At 47.5% G+C, this 17,755-nt stretch overlaps 1 protein-coding gene across 18 annotated transcripts in view; it reads left to right on the top strand.

Moving 5' to 3' along the window:
* Positions 1-17,755, top strand: part of KCNQ2 (potassium voltage-gated channel subfamily Q member 2) — a 69,783-nt gene that overhangs the window by 27,292 nt on the left and 24,736 nt on the right. For 5 of the 18 annotated variants that reach the window (XR_011101881.1, XM_068700462.1, XM_068700467.1 and 2 more), the window contains 2 exons: positions 6,355-6,423; positions 8,668-8,697. Coding sequence is in view for 17 of the 18 variants with exons in the window: in XM_068700462.1 (XP_068556563.1) it covers positions 6,355-6,423; positions 8,668-8,697 (99 nt within the window). In the remaining variant the exon portion in view is untranslated. Of the gene's footprint in view, positions 1-1,810; positions 1,841-6,354; positions 6,424-8,667; positions 8,698-14,037; positions 14,092-17,755 lie in introns of those variants that run through there. The other 13 variants (XM_068700460.1, XM_068700454.1, XM_068700465.1 and 10 more) reach the window with 7 other exon arrangements.

Genomic DNA, 17,755 nt, shown 5'->3' with positions numbered 1-17,755 from the left:
TTAATCCATCTTAAAAGCCTGTTGGAAGTCACATTGTCGTGGTCAGTAAGTTTTCGTTGGATTCATTCCCAGTGCGTGTCTGATCGGTTGTTTTTTTTTTTTCCCCTAAAGAGATTTATGAACTGACTTCAAGATTTTGCTTTAAGAAAAAAACAAAAACTATCCCAACCACCCAATGAAATGGAACCAAATTGTTTCCCAATAGCATTAAGCCCACTCATCCAACTCTCCCTCTCGGTGTCTGATCTCCTTGCCCTCTTTTTGGGGTTCTGCTTGAGGTCAGCTGCTAGAGAGGACGAGGACCAGAGCCTGGCCCAAAGTCCACTGCAAAGCTCAGAGCACCAGGGTTGGCTTCGGTGGACTTTGTCAGGTGTTACTGCTCTCTGAAGGACTGAACTTACCACGTGGCCAGACATACAGGGACACCCTTTTGCCCAAGAAAGATTGCATCCTGTGCTTCCTGAGCACAGGTTTCTCCGCTCTCAGCTTCACCCCAAAACCCCAGTTCCTGTCCGTGCACAGGCAGTAGGAATGACACCCAGGAGGGTGAGCCCCAGCTGCACTGATGGCTTCAGCTGTTGGCAGTTTTATTTTTCTTTTAACCAAGAAAGGACTGAATATCTTTTGAGTCCATTTTGGATGCATTCACCTAAATGAATTGGAAATATTTTTCCTCTAATTAAAAAAAAAAAAGGGGGGTAACTGTATGTTCTGGCTGCCGCTTCCATCTCTCTCACACTGTCCATCTACCCTTCCTACCCTCCTCCCTAAGCCAGCTGGCGTGTGCTGCCAGCCGTGCACATCGAGCCCCACGCTGCATTAAGGTGATGGCTGCTGACGTGCAGCTGGGGCGCATGCCGTGCTTGGGATGTGGGTAGGGGGGACACGGTGCTCCCCTTTCCCTCCCGGCTGCTGGAGGTGAGCTGCAGGCACCGCTGTCTCGGCACCTTTTCTGCTCAACATCGGGCTGCTTCTTCCTCCTGGAAGGAGCCCTGTGACTTGAACTCGTCTTCCCAAGGCACCTTTGAAAAAGACTGGCTGCTTGGTAGCCCAAAATTGGTGCACGTGCCCTGGAGGAGTTCACGTCTCCACAGAACATCACTCGGATCACTGCGGTAGAGCTGGTCTTGCCCCTCTGGGGAAAATATGGTGGTCTCCGAGAGAAGCTCAGATTGGATCTTTCAACTCAAAATGTAGCAGAAGCAAACCCGCAATGTGCGTGCGGCTCCTGTGTATGCAGGTTCCCTTTGGGGTCATGATGCACGCACAGCTTGGTGTGCCTGCACGTTTTAACCTGATACACATCAGCCACTGGGTTTGCTCAGGAAAGAATCTGGTCTGTGTTATCACTCATGAGAACAAGGCCTTGATCTCAGCTCTGTTGATAGATTGGTTTTCACTGGAAAAAAACCTACTGGAATATGGCATTGGAGCCATCCATCTGGCCCAAGGAGTCCCTGCCTGATGGGACTGAGGGCCGTGGATGCTTCCCAAAAGCTCTCTGAGACCCCACATTTTCCCTGCCCTGTGGTGCCCATCTGCTTTCGGAGCAAGGTGCCAGCAGCCTGTGCCCAAGGGTGACAGTGGCGTGAGGGCTGCAGTGGGGAGCGAGCTCAGCCCACGCTCAGTGCTCACCTGCACGCCTGGTCCCAGTGCATCTGCACCAGGGGATACTCTTCGTTCATATGCTAATTTTCTTTATTCTGTTTCTTTTCTCCCCTCCACTCCCATCCCCCCCCCCCCCTTCCCCTCCGACCTGTATTTCTTTCTCTTGTCCCTTTGGTTTTCTTTGGTGAAAACACTTGAAAAGCACGCAAACGCAAACGTACGGTGCCTCCAGGTATGAAGTGCATGTGACTGAAGCTGTGTGTCATGTCACTCCTTGTTCTTCGTTTGGGACTGTAACATGCAAAGCCTTTTTTAATTAAAAAAGCGAAACCAGAAACCTCTGAAGATCAGTTTCTTTCAAAGGAATGAGTGAAAGTGCAAACCAGGCTCCTCATCCTGCTGCCTGCGAACTAACTCCATGCACCTCCATGCACATTTTAGCTATTGGTACACACAGATGTTGGGAAACTGCCAAAATGTCAATTTAAGGAAGGAGAATGCGAGAGTGCTTGATAAGCTTGCTTTTTTTTTTAAGGATGATTTCTTGATGGTCTTACCAACCTCCTCCAAATCATAACAACGCTTAACAAGAAACCTTCCCTGTTCATACTTCTATTTCCCTTCTTCCATCACTCAAGTGTGTTCCTCTTCCCCCAACCCTTTTTTTCCCTATCCATCAGTGTACCATTTATCTCACTTCATGCTGTAGGAGCTGAGCCTACCAGGTTACACCACGTCTGCTGCCTGTTTTTGTGAGAGCCGGTGGTGGCACCGTGGGACACGTCAGTGGTAGTGCAGAATTAAATCACAGCAGTGGCCGTGCCTGCTTTTGAGGAGGAGGGAGAGACTGAATGCAGGTCTGGTATGCTAACTGAAATGATCACTCAGGATTTCCCCCCAGTAATCCAGTTTGAGGTTTGATAAAGGGATGTTCCATCTCAGCAGGGTTATTATGTTTTAGTTTTTCCTTCTGAGACCTGGAGCCAAGCAGTTATTTGTCCCAGTTATTTCCTTCTGAGGCTTAACTTTTTGGGATCTGTCCAACCAAAAAGACATGTAAATGGCTGGGTAAGATTTATTACAAATAACGTTATCTCAGGTTCTGCAGAAAAGGGTATATCAAATTATAGGCATATTTTATATGAGGTAGTTATCTGAAGGTGTAGGAAAGTCAATATTTGAAGATGTGGAATAAATGCAAGCCATTAATTCCACATCTTCAAGACTGTGGGCCAAGCTCTGTTCCTAGAGCAGTTTAAATCTTCACAGAATGCATTAACACCATTAAGGCTGATGTGATTTAGTGCCCGATTTCCAAACCTGGTTCCAGTTTCCACAGATGCAAGTTTTACCACCTTAGTGAATCGCACTTACCACTTTGTCTGTGTGCTTAATTTACAGCAAATTGCATCAGTGATTGCAAGTGTAAGATTATGAATGCATGCTACGTCGTGCAGAACAGCAGCCTGCTTTGAGAATTGGGCACTTTTCTACTGCTGAAAGTAAAATAAAACCACAACTCTTCCCTTCCAGTTCTTATATTAAAATATTTTATAAGCTTCATAAATGTTCCCAGTTATGAAGAACAGCTTAGGCTGGAGACATAAAGTCATGGTGAGGGTAATAACTGGCTCCTCGTAGGAACTCCAGCACAGCATGGAGACTCATTTTAGTCCCCATCCCAGTATCCATCTCCTTGTCACCCTCTGCTTAATCGCTCATACTGGGGCTGTTCAAAAAAATCATCATCGTCTCTGTGTGCGTGTTGTGTGTGTGTCTGTGTTTGTTCCTGTGTACTGTTGTGTGCTGCTGCCCTCTTTGTGTTGTGGGGTTTTGATGATGTCCTGGCCGGAGGCATGATATCCCCCACTGTCCCCAAATGCTTGAACGTTATCTGTGCTACCAGGAATAGCAAATTCACTTTCCTTTTGGCTGGGCAAGCCTGTAACTGGAGTTAGTGTGGTGTTTCTCTGTGCAGTTCTGGGGTGGGTGACGGGAAGCAGCTATAGGTACTGCTGGGTCCCCTGCAGCAGCCGGCGATGCAGATGTGTGCTCTGGTGGGTAGCATGAACTGTGTGTGCTCCTGTGGTGTTAAGATCTTCTCACCTAACTCCCCTTTAACCAAAACTTGCTTCCCCTGCTAACAACTGACACACGGACTGGGAGGAGAGAGAGAAAACGTGAGCCGCCCCAGCCGGAGGTCCTTTCTCCATGCCTTTTGAGGACACGATGGCACCAGTTCCGCCTGTCCCCAAGCACACACACACCAGTGCAGGGTGCCCTCTGTTCAGCGTGTTATAGCAAGGCTCAGCTAAAGTGCCTTGCAGAGCCCTTAGTTAACAGGCACTGTTTTTTCTTTGAGGTTCTGGTGAATTCATGCAATGCAGTAGCAGTTTTCCAAGCTGCTCTTGTAATGGCAGGTTAGACTGAGTGCTCAGTTCAGATTAAATTTTAGGTCAAGTATGTGGCTGATTAACACACTTTTTTAATAACTGTATTTTGAGTAAAGCATTTATTTTTCCGTCATGCATCTCCCATGCTCACCACCCTACAGCAGAAATAGCAGAAATAGGGAATCTCCACGTTTGCTTGTGTGTCCCCACCTTTGCATGGTAGCATCTATGGTGGCTCAAGAGCTTGTCACCTTCAGCACAGTGTGGACCTCATACTATGAGCTAGTGCAAAGAAAGGACCCTTCTGGGGTCCTGAATCCTCCAATATAGCTAAAGAGGTCTTGAGCTCCGAGTTGCATCGAAGCCTTGCATTTGTGATCCCAGCTGGAGAAAGTAGGGCTGGTGTCCTGTGTTCTGCTGTGCATGGACTTCACTAGGAAACTGACTCCCTGAAGAAAAATAGTTGTGCCCTCTTCATGCACATTATGTGTGATTTTTTGTACCACCTTCTCCCATCTCGGAATGAAGCTGCAAACCCTGCAGTGGGTTTGAATGGAGGTGGCAGCCCAACACTTGCATTGCGCCAGTGCACCAAGGTCAGCTTCTTCCTGGCGTCTTGAGTGAAGAGGATCATTAATTCATCAGATCAGGATGTGCTATTCTCTGGGTGGAAGTGAACAGAGCTGGACTGGGGAGCTGAGCCAAAATTTTCAGGCCTATTTTTATTCTTTTCTCCATACTTAGGATTGGAAATTTTTCTGATTGCCTCAATTTTGTGAACACCGAAGCTGTTCTGCTGAACAACTGCATTTTGAGTATGTGCCTTGCGCATGCAGAGGAAAGGCGTTTCCAGTTGCTTTTTTTCAGTTAGAAGAAAACTGTAAAACTGTGTCTTAATGGCTGGAAAAATGTGGGTATAAATATCCTTGCCTTTATTTTATGGTTAGCAACAGCCCCATTTCTTACAGCACCACAGCCAAGATCAGTCTGTGAGGGGAGTGCAAGAGCTTGCAACCCTTTCCTTCCAGTCCTCAGCTGCAATTTTGGGGCAGCTTGAGTAGATCCTCCTTGCTTTCATTAAAACCAGCGTGGCTTATTTTCCAGCAGATGCAAGCAGACCTTTTCTGGGGGTTGTGGCCCTTTGGGCTGTCACCCCAGCCGCACAGCACCCCGTCCAGCCTACATCCCGTCCTCCTGCTCGCCTGTCCCAAGTACAACCACAGGCAAGAGCTCTGCTGACATCGCACCCCCTGGGCCAAATCATAATGTGTAGCATATCAGCAGTTTGATATTGGCATGCTGGTGGCCCAGAAAGGATCCTGCAGCAAGCCACAGGCTGGGCCCTATAGGCCTCGACCCCAAATGCAAAATCCTTGAGCAAGCTCTGAAGTCGATGCTGCTCTTCCCCATTGTGTGCAGTGTTCTCCATCCTTGCTCAACACCTCCAGCTCACATCAGTCCCACCTGGGGCCTGACTGAGGATATTTCAATGCAAAATGTTTATGGAGCGAGCCCCAGGCCTGAAGGCCGCAGCGCGCCCTCTGCTCTGCACAGTCAGGCTTCCTCTTCTGAACCAAAGAAAGCAAAGGTGGAAAAGGGAGTTAATTTAGTGGCTTTCAACACGATAAGGAAAAGAAAAACAGTTTAGTAACTTGTTTTTATTTTGATTTTTTTTAATTGTTCACCAGGATTTCCATTGTCAGTCTCTTTTTAATGAGAAAGAAAAGAAACCCTGCCTTCCTCCCAGATCCAGATGGCAATAATATGTGATTATGCCTCTTTTTGGGGGCAAAGCCTGACACAGACAGCAGGGAACCAGCTAATCTTCACCCATAGCACACTGCCTTTTCTCCTGGGATGCTCCTGGCCTCAGGTCCCTGTCCCCTCTGCCTCCCAGGCTGCTCCCTCTCATCCATCTCCTTGCCCCGAGAGCAGCAGGGTTGAATTTTCTCATCTGCCCCCAGCACTGGAGCCTCTCTCCACTTGATACACAGCCAAAGCACTGACCTCCAAACAAACCACTGCCCACAGGCAGTAAAACAGCTCCTGCCAAAACACCACTGTGCTGTTCAGAGACCCTGGCAGCCTCTTTGGGAGGTTAAGAGCCCGGTGCAGCAGACAAGTTTCTCTCTCTCTCGCTGTCCCTCTTTCTCTTCCCCACCTCTCTGCTGCAGGGCACTGCTGGAAGCAGCAGGCAAACCCCCTCCAGCCTTCCCCAGCTGTCCCCAGTTGCAGTTGGTGGCACAAAGCTAGTTCTAATTAAAAGGATGGGGCAGCGGGTAAAGCTTCCAAGGTGGGAGGCTCTGAAATCAGCTGTGCCTGAATATTAACCACCTTTCTTCTCTCCCTCTAGACTCATCCCGCCTCTGAACCAGCTGGAGCTCCTGAGGAACCTGAAGAGCAAATCGGGACTAACATTCAGGTTAGCAGCAGAGTTAGGAGAGCTTGGAAAGCTCACACTTCACTACCTTTTTTTTTTTTTTTCTCTCTCTTTTCTTTTTTTTTTTTTTTTTTCTCCCCTTTCCTGCCTTTTGCATATTGACAACCTTGAAGATGTGAGAGGTTTTGGCAGCTGATCCCCATGGGTTGTTCAGCGACCTCCTCCCTATCCCTCTTCCATGCTGCACATGCATTTCTTCAGCCTAATTTGTCTCTGGAGTAATGTTACAGTGCTTGGCTGAAAATGCAAAGTTGTATTTTCAGAGGTTTAGATTAAGGTAGTGTTCCCAGTTTTCCTCTGACCTTTCTGTTCTTCACCACCCTCAGAGGAGACTCAAGCCCACGACGTGCTAATTCATTCCCTGTTCCCTCCAACCTTTCCTCGCCTCCCCCTGAGAGCAGGCAAGATGTTAGTGGTGAGAAAAAGAAAAGGGACACCCTCATAGTCTCTTGCCCCAGACCATACAGCATGTCCTGATTTCCTATGGCTTCATAACCAGGTTAAAAAATCACAGATCCCACTGAGTTGGAACACAGCACATCGTGGTGGTGGGTCAAATGAGCAGTGTTGCTGTGAGCATCCTCTGGGAAACCATCCTGGTTTCCAGACCTGCACTGTGAATCCATCAGGCCAAGCCTGACATTTCCATGTGGCAGAACAGTCACCATAGCCATGCCCCATGCTCTCTGCTGATCCCACAGCATCTCTGTTGGGGGAATACCAATCAGTGTCTGCCAGAAGCATCACCTCAATTTTGCTAAATTTGCTGTGGCGAGGTATAAATTACTGCCCCAGAAGGCCAGGCATCCTGCAGCTTAAACATGTACTCAGGAAGGGTCATTTCTTGTGGTTCAAGCAGGCCAGGCTGCCCCGTTTGGTGAAAGGGGAGCTGCAGACCCCTGGGGATGGAGCAGAGATGCTGGCCTTGCTGCAGCAGGGCTGCTGGGCTGGGACAGGACCAGCCCCAGGGCTGCGTGTCCCACCAGGGCACGGAGATCTGGAGGCAAATGGGTCTGATGGCAAAATTTAAAGTGTAAGTATCTGAGATAGTGCCTGGGGCCAGGCTTTGAAACTGGACAGAGCAATGAGTAGAGGGCAGGGGGGCGTTTTTTAGTCTCTCCAGGCCGCTGCCTTCAGCACAAGGGACAGGATTCGGGGTCTGTGCAGATCTCAGGGTCTAAGCTCGGGGTGGAGGCAGGACCAGGGCTTGTACAGCATCACGCTGCGAGGCAGTCGAGCTCCTCCTGCCCAGCTCTTCTTGCAGTCCAGTTTGTCCCCACCAGAGACAGTCTGTGCCAGGTGCCAGAGGAAGCAGACTTTTCTCTGCTGAGACACACAATCTGCTCCCTCTCTTCTGGAGTTGCAAGGGCAAAGCTGGTTCAGGGCTGGTTTTTGCAGTTTCCTGCCGTGAAGGTGTGAATAGTTGAAAGCAGAACAAGTTTTCCTCATTGCTGCAGAGAAATGCCACTAAGCTGCCTGGTCAGTGAAATGGATTTTTTTTTTTTTAGTGTGGCCTTATGTTGGCTTGTGGTGCTATGTCTATCCTTTTGCAGGTGGTGATTTTTCAGGACAATCAAGTGGTTTGGGATCTCAGTAGGAGACTGACTGCAAAAATTGTGGCTCCCTACTCCCCCAACAGTGCCTTTGGCAAAGTATCTGCCAAAGGCTTTGGAGGCAGAAAGGATACTAGGGGTGCCAGGGGTCTGTACCCCTTCCCACCAACACACTCCCCCAGTATTAGCACTGGGAGTGAAGCTGTGCATCAGCAGGTCTGGCATTAGCTCTGTCCTGATGGCCAGGAAGGATAAAGAGATACCCCAGGGTCACAGGAGATGTTCAAATCCTTCCCTACATGCAGAAACCACTCAAGGCCACGCATTTCCAAAGGAAGGGGCCGCTCTCTGAGCCCACAGAAGTCCTCCTGTGCTCACACAAATCACACAGCCGTGAGGTGTCTCAGTCCTGTGTAGGCACAAGGGTGGGTTGGGATCAACTCTTCAGCCCTGTGCATTGTATGTGTCTTCTCTGAGGTTGTGTGAGTCTCCAGTGATCTCCTGTCCAGGCCAGAAACTCCAGGAATTAAGCGCTCCTTTCCCTCTCTTCTGTCCACAACTTTCCACTTAGCTGTATTGTTTGGTATTGTCTTTTCGTTATGTTTTAACAGTGAAGCAGCAACATCTGTTGCCACCTGACACCATGCTAATGTACTATTGCTTCTGTTTAAAGGAAAGAGCAGCAGCCCGAACCATCGCCAAGGTCTGTATCACTGCCAGCACGCCATCCCCATGCATTACCCGTAGATCTCTATGTACGTGTGTGCGTGTGTGTACCATGTCGTGGCGCCATCGAGGGAAGCATTCTAGGTATTGACGTGCTTTTTCTGTGCTGTGGCAGTCCGATGTATCTACGTGTAACGCTGGACCTTAAATCAGATCTTCCTTCCAGTCTGCCTGGGGCTGTGGCTATGAGGATAGCGAGGCTGTAGGGGGAGAGGGACAGCGGTGGGCAGCACGGGGAGAGCTGGCAGACCTTTATCCGGGGCGACAGCAGGGCTCTGGTTTATGCTGCTTTCTTTTCTGAAACGGTTTAAAGCAGGCTCAGGGAGCGGGTGATGCCTCGCCTGTGTCCTCGCCTGGTGTAGTGGGGATGTGGGAGCACAAAGCCATCACCGCCGAGCTAGCAGCTCCTGAATGCCTCTGGCTGCAGGGCACAGAAGGGCTCTGTGACACAGCACCACGTTGGGTGGCAGAGACACGCTGCCCTGCACGTCCCTTTGGCCTCCCACCCTGCAGGTGAAGCACAGCCCCTGCCCTGTCTTTGAGTCCACGTGCAGAGAGTGCTCAGCTGGGCACCTCCAAGATGTGGCGAGCACCTTCCCAGGGCAGCCACAAATCTGACCTCAGGGACAGCTTTGGCTACTCACATGTCCCAGGGAAAGCAACGGGTCAGGTGTTTGGGATACTTTTGGGATACTTTTTGTCCTGTTAGAACTATTTAATTCTGGAAGTTTTCCTCTATTTTCCCACTTCTTTCAAGAAGTAATTTTAGGATTGAATCTCTCTTTTTTTTTTTTTTTTTTTTTTTTTTTTTTTTTTCTTAGGAAACAAGACACAAAACTGATGATCTGTGGAGGTCATCTGCTTGACTTTCAGATTTTCCATCTCATATCTCAGAACTTAGCTAACATCTTAAATATTGCAGAAGATATTGCAGACATGTTTTTCAGAAGCATAACTACAACCTGGCGTTTTGCAGATGTAACTTTCTGCTGTGCATTTTAGCTTATCAGAGGACAGAAACTAATTTTTTTTTCCTAGCACAAAATCCAACCAAAGATGTCTGGGCAGATACAGTGCCAACTAAAGGAAAGAAATTTCACCTTTCCTTCTTTGTTTCCCTCCTTCTTCCCTTCCTTCCCCACCCCCTATTCTTTTTTTTTCTGTCTTTCATTTGAGCTTTTCTTTGCAAGCAGAACCTCCATAGCACTCCATCCACTCCCTGCCAAGTAAATCAAATCACCAAGATCATGTTTCAACCAGCCAGAATTTTTATTTTTTTTTTGTTCTTATTTGGGGTATCTGCTAGCACAGTGAGAGTCAAGGCAGCCTCCATCCAGCTTTATTAAAACAGGGCAGTGCTCTCTGGGAGCAGAGCAAGGCTGAAATCTTGGCCACCCTGCCCTTGGCATCAGGAGGGACAGAATTTTAACCCCAGGCCCTGGCTGCTTCGCTGCCCCATCTCAGCCAGCGCGTACACTGGCTGCATCAAAGGGTAAACCCACGTTCCTCGCAGCCACATGACTGCAGCGAGAAGAAATCTCTCTTCAACCCAATCAGCTCCATAGCTGGAGAAATCTGAGGACGGATGGTCCCTCATAGGGTCACACCAGCCTGCGTCCCTGCAGTCACAGGCACTGGTCTTACTTCTGCGGGTATTTCCCTTTTTAGCTCTGCCCCATCTTGCAGGGTTCATTTTCAGCACTGAGTACAATAAGTTAGACGGAATATTTCTTCACAGAAGTTGCAGGTTTTTCCTGTTCAATTTCAAAATTGCTTTCTTAATCTTCTGTCGCAGAAAGAAGTAAAAATAACCTTTCACTGCCCTTTTTCGGAGTATTTCTTACTATGTATAGCTTCTTCATCAGGGTAATATCCAAACACTGCTTTCCTGCTCCTGTATTTGTCTCTGGTGACACCGATGGTGCTGTTGCCATCCCTTGTAAGATGCTAAACCTGAATCCAGGAGTGCTTAAGCTGAGGTCTGTGGCTGCCGTATATGTGACCACAGAGGACTTTCCAGATTGTTCAGCTCAGCTGACAGAGCAAAGCCAAAGCTCTTTGCTTCTTGTTTCATTAGGACAACATTTCTTCTACCTGCTCCTGCTGCCCTTTTCTTTCTGATAATTTCTCAGACCTCAGGAAGGCATTTTGCGCAGATGTCCCTATATAAAGAGGGGCCCCAGGCCAGCTATTTTCCTGAATAAAAATCTCTGAATCTCTTACAGTCCCACCCACTTTGATTTCCAGCAGCCTCACAGTGATGCTCAGTGTGTCATCCTGACACAAGAAAACTCATCCCCTTTGCCAGCCCACCTGACAGGGTATCACCCAACCATGGTCTGTTTTATGTGGTGACCTTTTCATGTAGGAAACTCCTCGGGTTGAATCATCTCTGCTAGCAGGCCCCAGCACCGTGCTGTTACTGCTTTGGCCAGTGAAGGATTTACCACTTTCCATTTCACTGCAGTGGTGAAATGTATATTCTCTCATCTGGGCATAGCTGCATTTTGCTCTGATTGTGCCTATGTGTAGGGAGTGGCTGATTTCCTATATCCACAGCAGACATCCTGCAGAGTCCTTACAGCAAACAGAACAGAAATGGCTTTTCTGCTGTGCTGCTTCTTACTATATTTGAAGTCAGAGCAGAGATGCTGGCCCGGCTCGTGGGAACACACTGTGCAGAACAAGCATTGCCTTGCCGGATTCAGGAGCATCCACAGTGCCCTTCCAGCCCATGGGGTCTTGCCTGTGCGTCAGCAACGATGCTGCCCTCTGACTCCAGTGCTGCTGTGGCTGTGCTGATTTCTGTCGAGGCAGCACTGGGAGAGCTGCTGCCTGGGCTGGGAGGACACCGGGAGGTGACCGGGTTAGCGTAGCGGAGGCTTGGGGTCACCTTCAATGACTCGGGTGGCCTTTGGTTGGGTCTTGGCGTACACTGGGGCAGCCTGGCTGGGAGACAGGTTCTGACCTTTCTCTGTCATCTCTCTTCTGTTTCCCACCGTAAGCTTGTCTGCATCCATCTCTGACCAAATGCTGGGCTGCTCTGGGGGGTCAGGAGCTCAGCTCCCATGACGTGGAGCCCAGGCTGCCATGGGCAGAAAAGATGCTGGCCTTTTGTTACAAACCCCTTCGCCCTTTCTATTTTCCTCCCACTTTTTAAAACTGCTTACAGAAACTCTTCTATTAGCAATCGCTTTGGGCACTGCATCCACCCGGTGCTGTGCATCGGCCGGGAGGAGCAGCCGCCTGCTGCACAAAGCGAGCAATTCGGAGAGGCTGACGGGGTTTTGGTTACTCGTATGCTAATCGGGCTGAAAATTTACTGTGGCATCTTGTCTCTGTTTATTTTGTCTTCTGATTGTAATGTCAAAAAGGCAAACGGATGGTTAGCCAGGGCTACGGAGGCTCCTGTATGAAATGTGCGCTCCAGATGCTCCTTCCCAGATGGTTTGGTACACATCTGAAGGCAGCCACAACCAGATTTTTTCCTCTTGTGTTTTCCAAAATATGACTGGGCAAAAAGCTAAAAATTAACGAACCAGATGATCACAGTAATGCATTCATATCAGAAAAAAAAAAAAAAAAGAAAAAGAAAAAGAAAAAAGAAACATAAGGAGGAACTAGGAAGCTAAAAGTCAGATTACTTTGTCCAGCATGAGTTAAGCTCTAGAGGTAATGAGAGGAACCTCTTTAAAAGGTTGTCCTCAGCTGTGGTTTGTCCTCGACCCTAATGAACCCAGCAAGACCTTGGCTGTTATTTTGGGTGAATGCTGGACTGGGCTACTTTGTAATGTGTATGTATATCTGTGCGTATATCTCTCTATATCAGTGTATGTATATGTCTGTCTGAGATACACACGACACTAATAGCTCTGCTCAGGGGTGTGATTAAGGCTTTTGTACGCACTGGAGGATGCCTTTGGTTGGCTCATTGGGCCCCTGCTCCCCCAGCCTGGGGTGGCACCAACCCCTGCTGCCTGTGGGAGCCGGTGCCAACCCTAGGAGCCCGCAGGGCTGTGTTAGCCTGGGTTGGTGTTTGGCCTTTTAACCCATTAAACCAGTGTCAGAGACTCATGCTGGGACTGACAGTAATCTGGAAATAATCAGTTGCCTTTAGGGGAGCGGATTATTTGCACGGAAGGGACTGCATCTTTCTGTAGGGACCGCAGAGGAGGCAGGGAGCCCGGGGAACCCATCCATCCCCCCTGGGCTCTGCATGCTCAATATCTCACCCCATGCTACGATGCCCGGACCCCAGCTCCAGGACAGCCCCAGTAGTGCCACCGGTCCTGGGGACGTGGGGTCCTGCTCTGAGCACCCGAGGAGCGCCCGGGAAGGGGAGAGTGGCATCGCCCGAGCTTGCACCTAGCACGAAGCAGTAGGAATTTCTACAAATTCCTTCTGTGCATGCCCACGAGCTCTTCCGACTGCTGAATTCGAGCTGAAAACGAGACTGGGTTTTTGTGCCCTTTCATCCTTTTCAGTCTGCCTGTGAATTCAGCAGGGAACACTGGTGGGCAGCTGTGTGCTGGTGCCCCAGGGGGTGAATTGGGGCCACCCCATCACCCTGCCGCAGGTAGAGGGCTACTCCATGGCCTGGAGAACCCTCATGGGTGGCAATCTCTGGGCAGGGCTCACAGAGCCATGGTGGGATGTCCACAAAGCCTGAATCACCCCAAAAGTGTTAGGGGCCATTGGACAAGCACAATGAAAACTAAGCATGTGAACGCTGATGTTCAAATGCCTTCCTGTAAAGGACTGCACCACACTCCATTTTTATATATGGATTTTTTTTTTAATGCCAGGCTTAATGTAATGCTATTACCTTTATGAGTAGTGCAAATAATTCAGAGATTAACTAGCTCACTTGGTGAGATTTTTTTATTTTTTAATTTTTTTTTTAAGAATAAATTCAACCATTTCAGGTGTTGCTGGAGAATACAAATTAAATTTTCGGCTCTCCATACTCCAGAAAATTAAAATATGATCTTTTTTTATCTATTTAGAGGAAGAAGAACATACTTTTTGTTCCCAATGCAGTTGGAAATTGTCTTCCTGTAGGACTCATTCAATTGTAGATGCCACCAATTCAAAGCAGGATGTGTCATTTCTAATAATGACATTTATTGACCACAGCAAGACAAGTTTCAGACACCACCTTAATTACTTTTTTTTAAAATTGAATGCTCAAGCATAAAAATCCTGTCATGAACGTGGCCCTCAAGTCAGCTGTCTTTTAAACCTAGAGTCAGTAATCAAAAGTTTCCTGTCTGGCATTTGCTTCCAGGTCTAATTTTTACTCTCCCCTCATTTCCAGTAAAAGCAAACCGTGCAGGGAGTCACTTTGCGGATGCTGCTCAGGAAACTCTAGGTACCACGGGAAATGCGTCGCACGGAACTAATCAAAAGCTGCACGGCTCATTCTCCCTCTACCCTGCTACCACCCGTTCTGATCACTTCTCTGCTTAATAGAGGTACTAGATGAGTAAAATAAAAGCGAAAGAGCCTCCCCATTGCCCGCTCAGAAATTAGCGGCGTCCTTGTCTGCTTATCATGCAGAACTTGTTGAATCACAGAGATGAGGATGGGGAATTTGGTCTGGGCTAGCAAGCCAGTGACTGTTCAGCAACAAAGGAGGCAAGGAAACAAAGTTTAACAAATGATGGAAAATTAAAAAAAATAGTAATCTTTTTGTTTTTTTAAATCAAGACCCCTTCCTCCCCATCACTCCATCCCTCCTCAGGGTCCAGAGAATCCTTGCAAATTGAATTGCACTGCACAGCAATACGAAGTTAGTAGCACGAGAAATGCCAGCTTCCCCCCTCCACTCAATCACCATCCCTTTGGCTCTCTGAACACTGCAAATTGACCTTTCCTAGTCGTGTGGCCTTTAGAAGCCACGGCTTGCCTATCTAGCACCTCTACTACGCAGCTAGAGAAGGACTAATCTTAGCCTGTCCCACCAGACGTAGGGGATACGGGTTCTCCTTAGCCTTGACATTGGCCTTGTGAATGGGTCTGTTTCTAGATCCAGTGGGGAACAGAAAGCTAGAGCAGAACGTTTTGTACCAGCCGCGTTTTCATCTTTTCCATCAAGTCGGCAATCGCTAGGTGGCTTCAGAGAATTCCCAGGGAGCATCCCTTAGCGCACTCATCTGATCACCACGAGGGCACACAGATACATGTGTTATTTTCCTTGTGTATAAAGATATCTACTTTCGTGCCTGCACTGGAAGAATTTTCCCCTGCCCCAGACATTGCTTTTCGGCAGCAGACATGCACCTTCTTCAACTACCAATGCCCAGAGTTTGCATGCTTTGAATGCTGGCAGGTGAGCCCCATCAGCTCTTCCCCCCAGGCCAGGCAGGTGAAAGCCCAGGAGGGGCAGGGCACTGAGTGATGCAGCATGTTTGTGAAACTGGATTTTTGCATGCTCTTTCTTGGAGTCCATTTTAATTCTCAAAATCACCAGTCTCTGTCTCCGTCAGAAAGCCGATATACTACAGTTATATTAAAAAAAAAAAAAAAATGTATCTCTGATTTTCTCCATTAATTGTTCCAACTTATATCTTTTCCTTCCTTGCTATTTTTTTTTTCCCTTGCTGGTTACTTTTATTACGTGTCAGACTAGAGGCTAAGGCTCATATCTGAGACTTGTGTGTACCAGAAGCTCAGAAGTAGCGTGGTAAATCCCATCTCTGAGTGGGTAACAAAGAGTCAGGGGGCATGACCTAGATTTTATGACAGCAGTTCTTGTTTGATAGTCATGATGGCAGGTTTCTGATAGGAAATTCTACTGTACCTGGATAAATAGCCTGAATCTTTGAGTTAGCCTCTTGCTAGGTGTTTTGATGGTGCTTTAGCACTCCTTGAAATTCATCCTTGAAAGGACTGGTTTAAATATTGGGTAATTATCAGTTGCATGGACGACATTTCAATACATTTCCAGAAAGCAAAGATTTGTTTAATAGCCTAGTTGGAAAGTTTATCATACGCTCTGTAGTGTTTCCATTTGCCAGGTGAGGTTGTTTTATCCTTGGAGGATGAAATGTAATCCGGGCAGGGACTCCTCCCACAGAAAGGCTCCTTTCATTGCTTAGCACTGAGGTTGGTTTGGGCAGAGTTTAAGACAAGCAATGATGTTTGTAATGCTCTCCTCTCACCTGTCCGTGTCCAGTTCTGTTTTCTGGAAAATCAGCCACTCTGATCTTAATGTCTTCCTTGCATGTCTTTCTAGGCATGAATTTTTAATTGGTAAAGCCAATATATTTCTCCTATGTTCTACTGAATTCCTTCCTGCTGTGGTCCTCATTTCATCTCCTCCATCTTGAGTTCTGTGAGGGAAAGGGAGGATGAAACAAATTATTATCTCAAGATCTTCTTAATCCATTGGAGACCTTGCAAAGGGGGATTATGGAGTGTGCTTCATGCTACGAAGGAGTCTTTAATTTTAGAGTAGCTACAAGGGCATCTTTGTTACTTGCATCGTGAATATAGTGTTGTACACACTGTGCATTAGTAAAACTGTGGGTCAACCCTAGAAGGACATAAAAATAATTGAAATATCTGGATTTCCTGGACCCCTGGGCTACCTGCCTGCAGTCAGCCGCTGCACAGACTCTTAGGGGCAGATGCCAGCACATCAATGCATCTAAGGCTGAGTGCTAAGGAGCCTTCATCTCGGATACATATAATGAAATCACAGTGAACAATGAGGCAATCATTGAAAACTCATTGGAGGTAAATTAATAGAGAACTTTTTAGGAGCCATGGTTTCATAATGTACTAAACCAATGATCTCTGGTCAATAAACACAATAATGCGTGCATATTTAGACACCAGTGTAACTATACCAAGCCAGATTAGTAAGTCTATCATGTTCTGCTTTGTAAAAGGCTTTTGAACCTGATAGCAGGAGGAAATGGCACACAGAGCAGCTTAGGAAAGGTGTTTGCAGAGCCCTTGACTGGCCTGCAGGTCTGGGTGCAGCATTTCTTAAAGTCTTGTTTAAGAAATAATCATCCAAGCTTGAAAACTTAATCTAGCTGTTTTTCTATGCTCTGGTTGAGCTGGCAAATAGCTAAAGGCTGCTGGAAGATGCAGGACATGTGCAGTGTGGGTTTTGACAGTGCCCAACATCAGTTTGGGAAAATAAAAAGAAAACCCAACCCAAACCAAAAAACCTCTCTGTGTTAGGAAGAGAGGGATGAGAACATAACAGAAATGCTGCAAAATACCAAAGACCAGCATTAATGATGTGTTTGGATCTGGTGTCCCTTTGCTTGCCCAAGGTCCCACAACTGGCCAGGCTTAGGTGGTGGCTTCAGGGACAGTGCCAGTCTTTCCAGCTGTGATTTCAGTGACCTCCTTCAACCCAAGCCTAACACCACGGCTGTGAGGAAGAGAAGAGGATTACTCACCATGACATTGATCATTGGCTGAATTTTCTTTTTGTTTTTCTTATGCCCAGGTTGTTCTGCTTCTAGCAACTGCATTTGCAGGGCTGAGTTCACCTTCGCAATGGCTTTTCTGAAATCACTGGAGGTAAATCAGGCTTAAGCCCGGTGATTTCTGCTCTAGCCATGGTGAGCCTTGCACACACAGACATACTTTCCTTGCCTTAATGTCCCCAGTAATTGCTTTCTGCCCAGTGATTCATAAAGGGTATCATTCACTCCTGGCTCTCCTGCCTGGTTTTAACAAGCTGTTCTCATGCGCCATGAGCTCAGCACAAGCTCCGGATGGAATAACAGCCTCATTTCCCAGCAAGAGATAACCTGCTTCTCCTGGCCATAGCTTTTCAGAAGAAACACTTTTACTGGCTGAGGTGGATCTGAGCCATGACAGCCTAACTCAGTTTGGCCTACAAAATGAAAGAAGAGAATGAAGCAATTGCTCAAGTGTAGTTTGAAATCAATGGCAAGAAGTTACAGGTGATTATTTTCATTGATCCAAAATTTCTGCTAATATTATAGTCCATATTTTAAAAAGTGCTGGTTTAATACCATGGAGGACTATGGAATGAACCCCTGTAG

Source organism: Anas acuta, chromosome 16 (assembly GCF_963932015.1).
Source record: "Anas acuta chromosome 16, bAnaAcu1.1, whole genome shotgun sequence".
Lineage (NCBI taxonomy): Eukaryota > Metazoa > Chordata > Aves > Anseriformes > Anatidae > Anas > Anas acuta.
The sequence above is the reverse complement of the archived record's forward strand: the minus strand, read 5'-3'. Positions and strand labels throughout refer to the sequence as shown.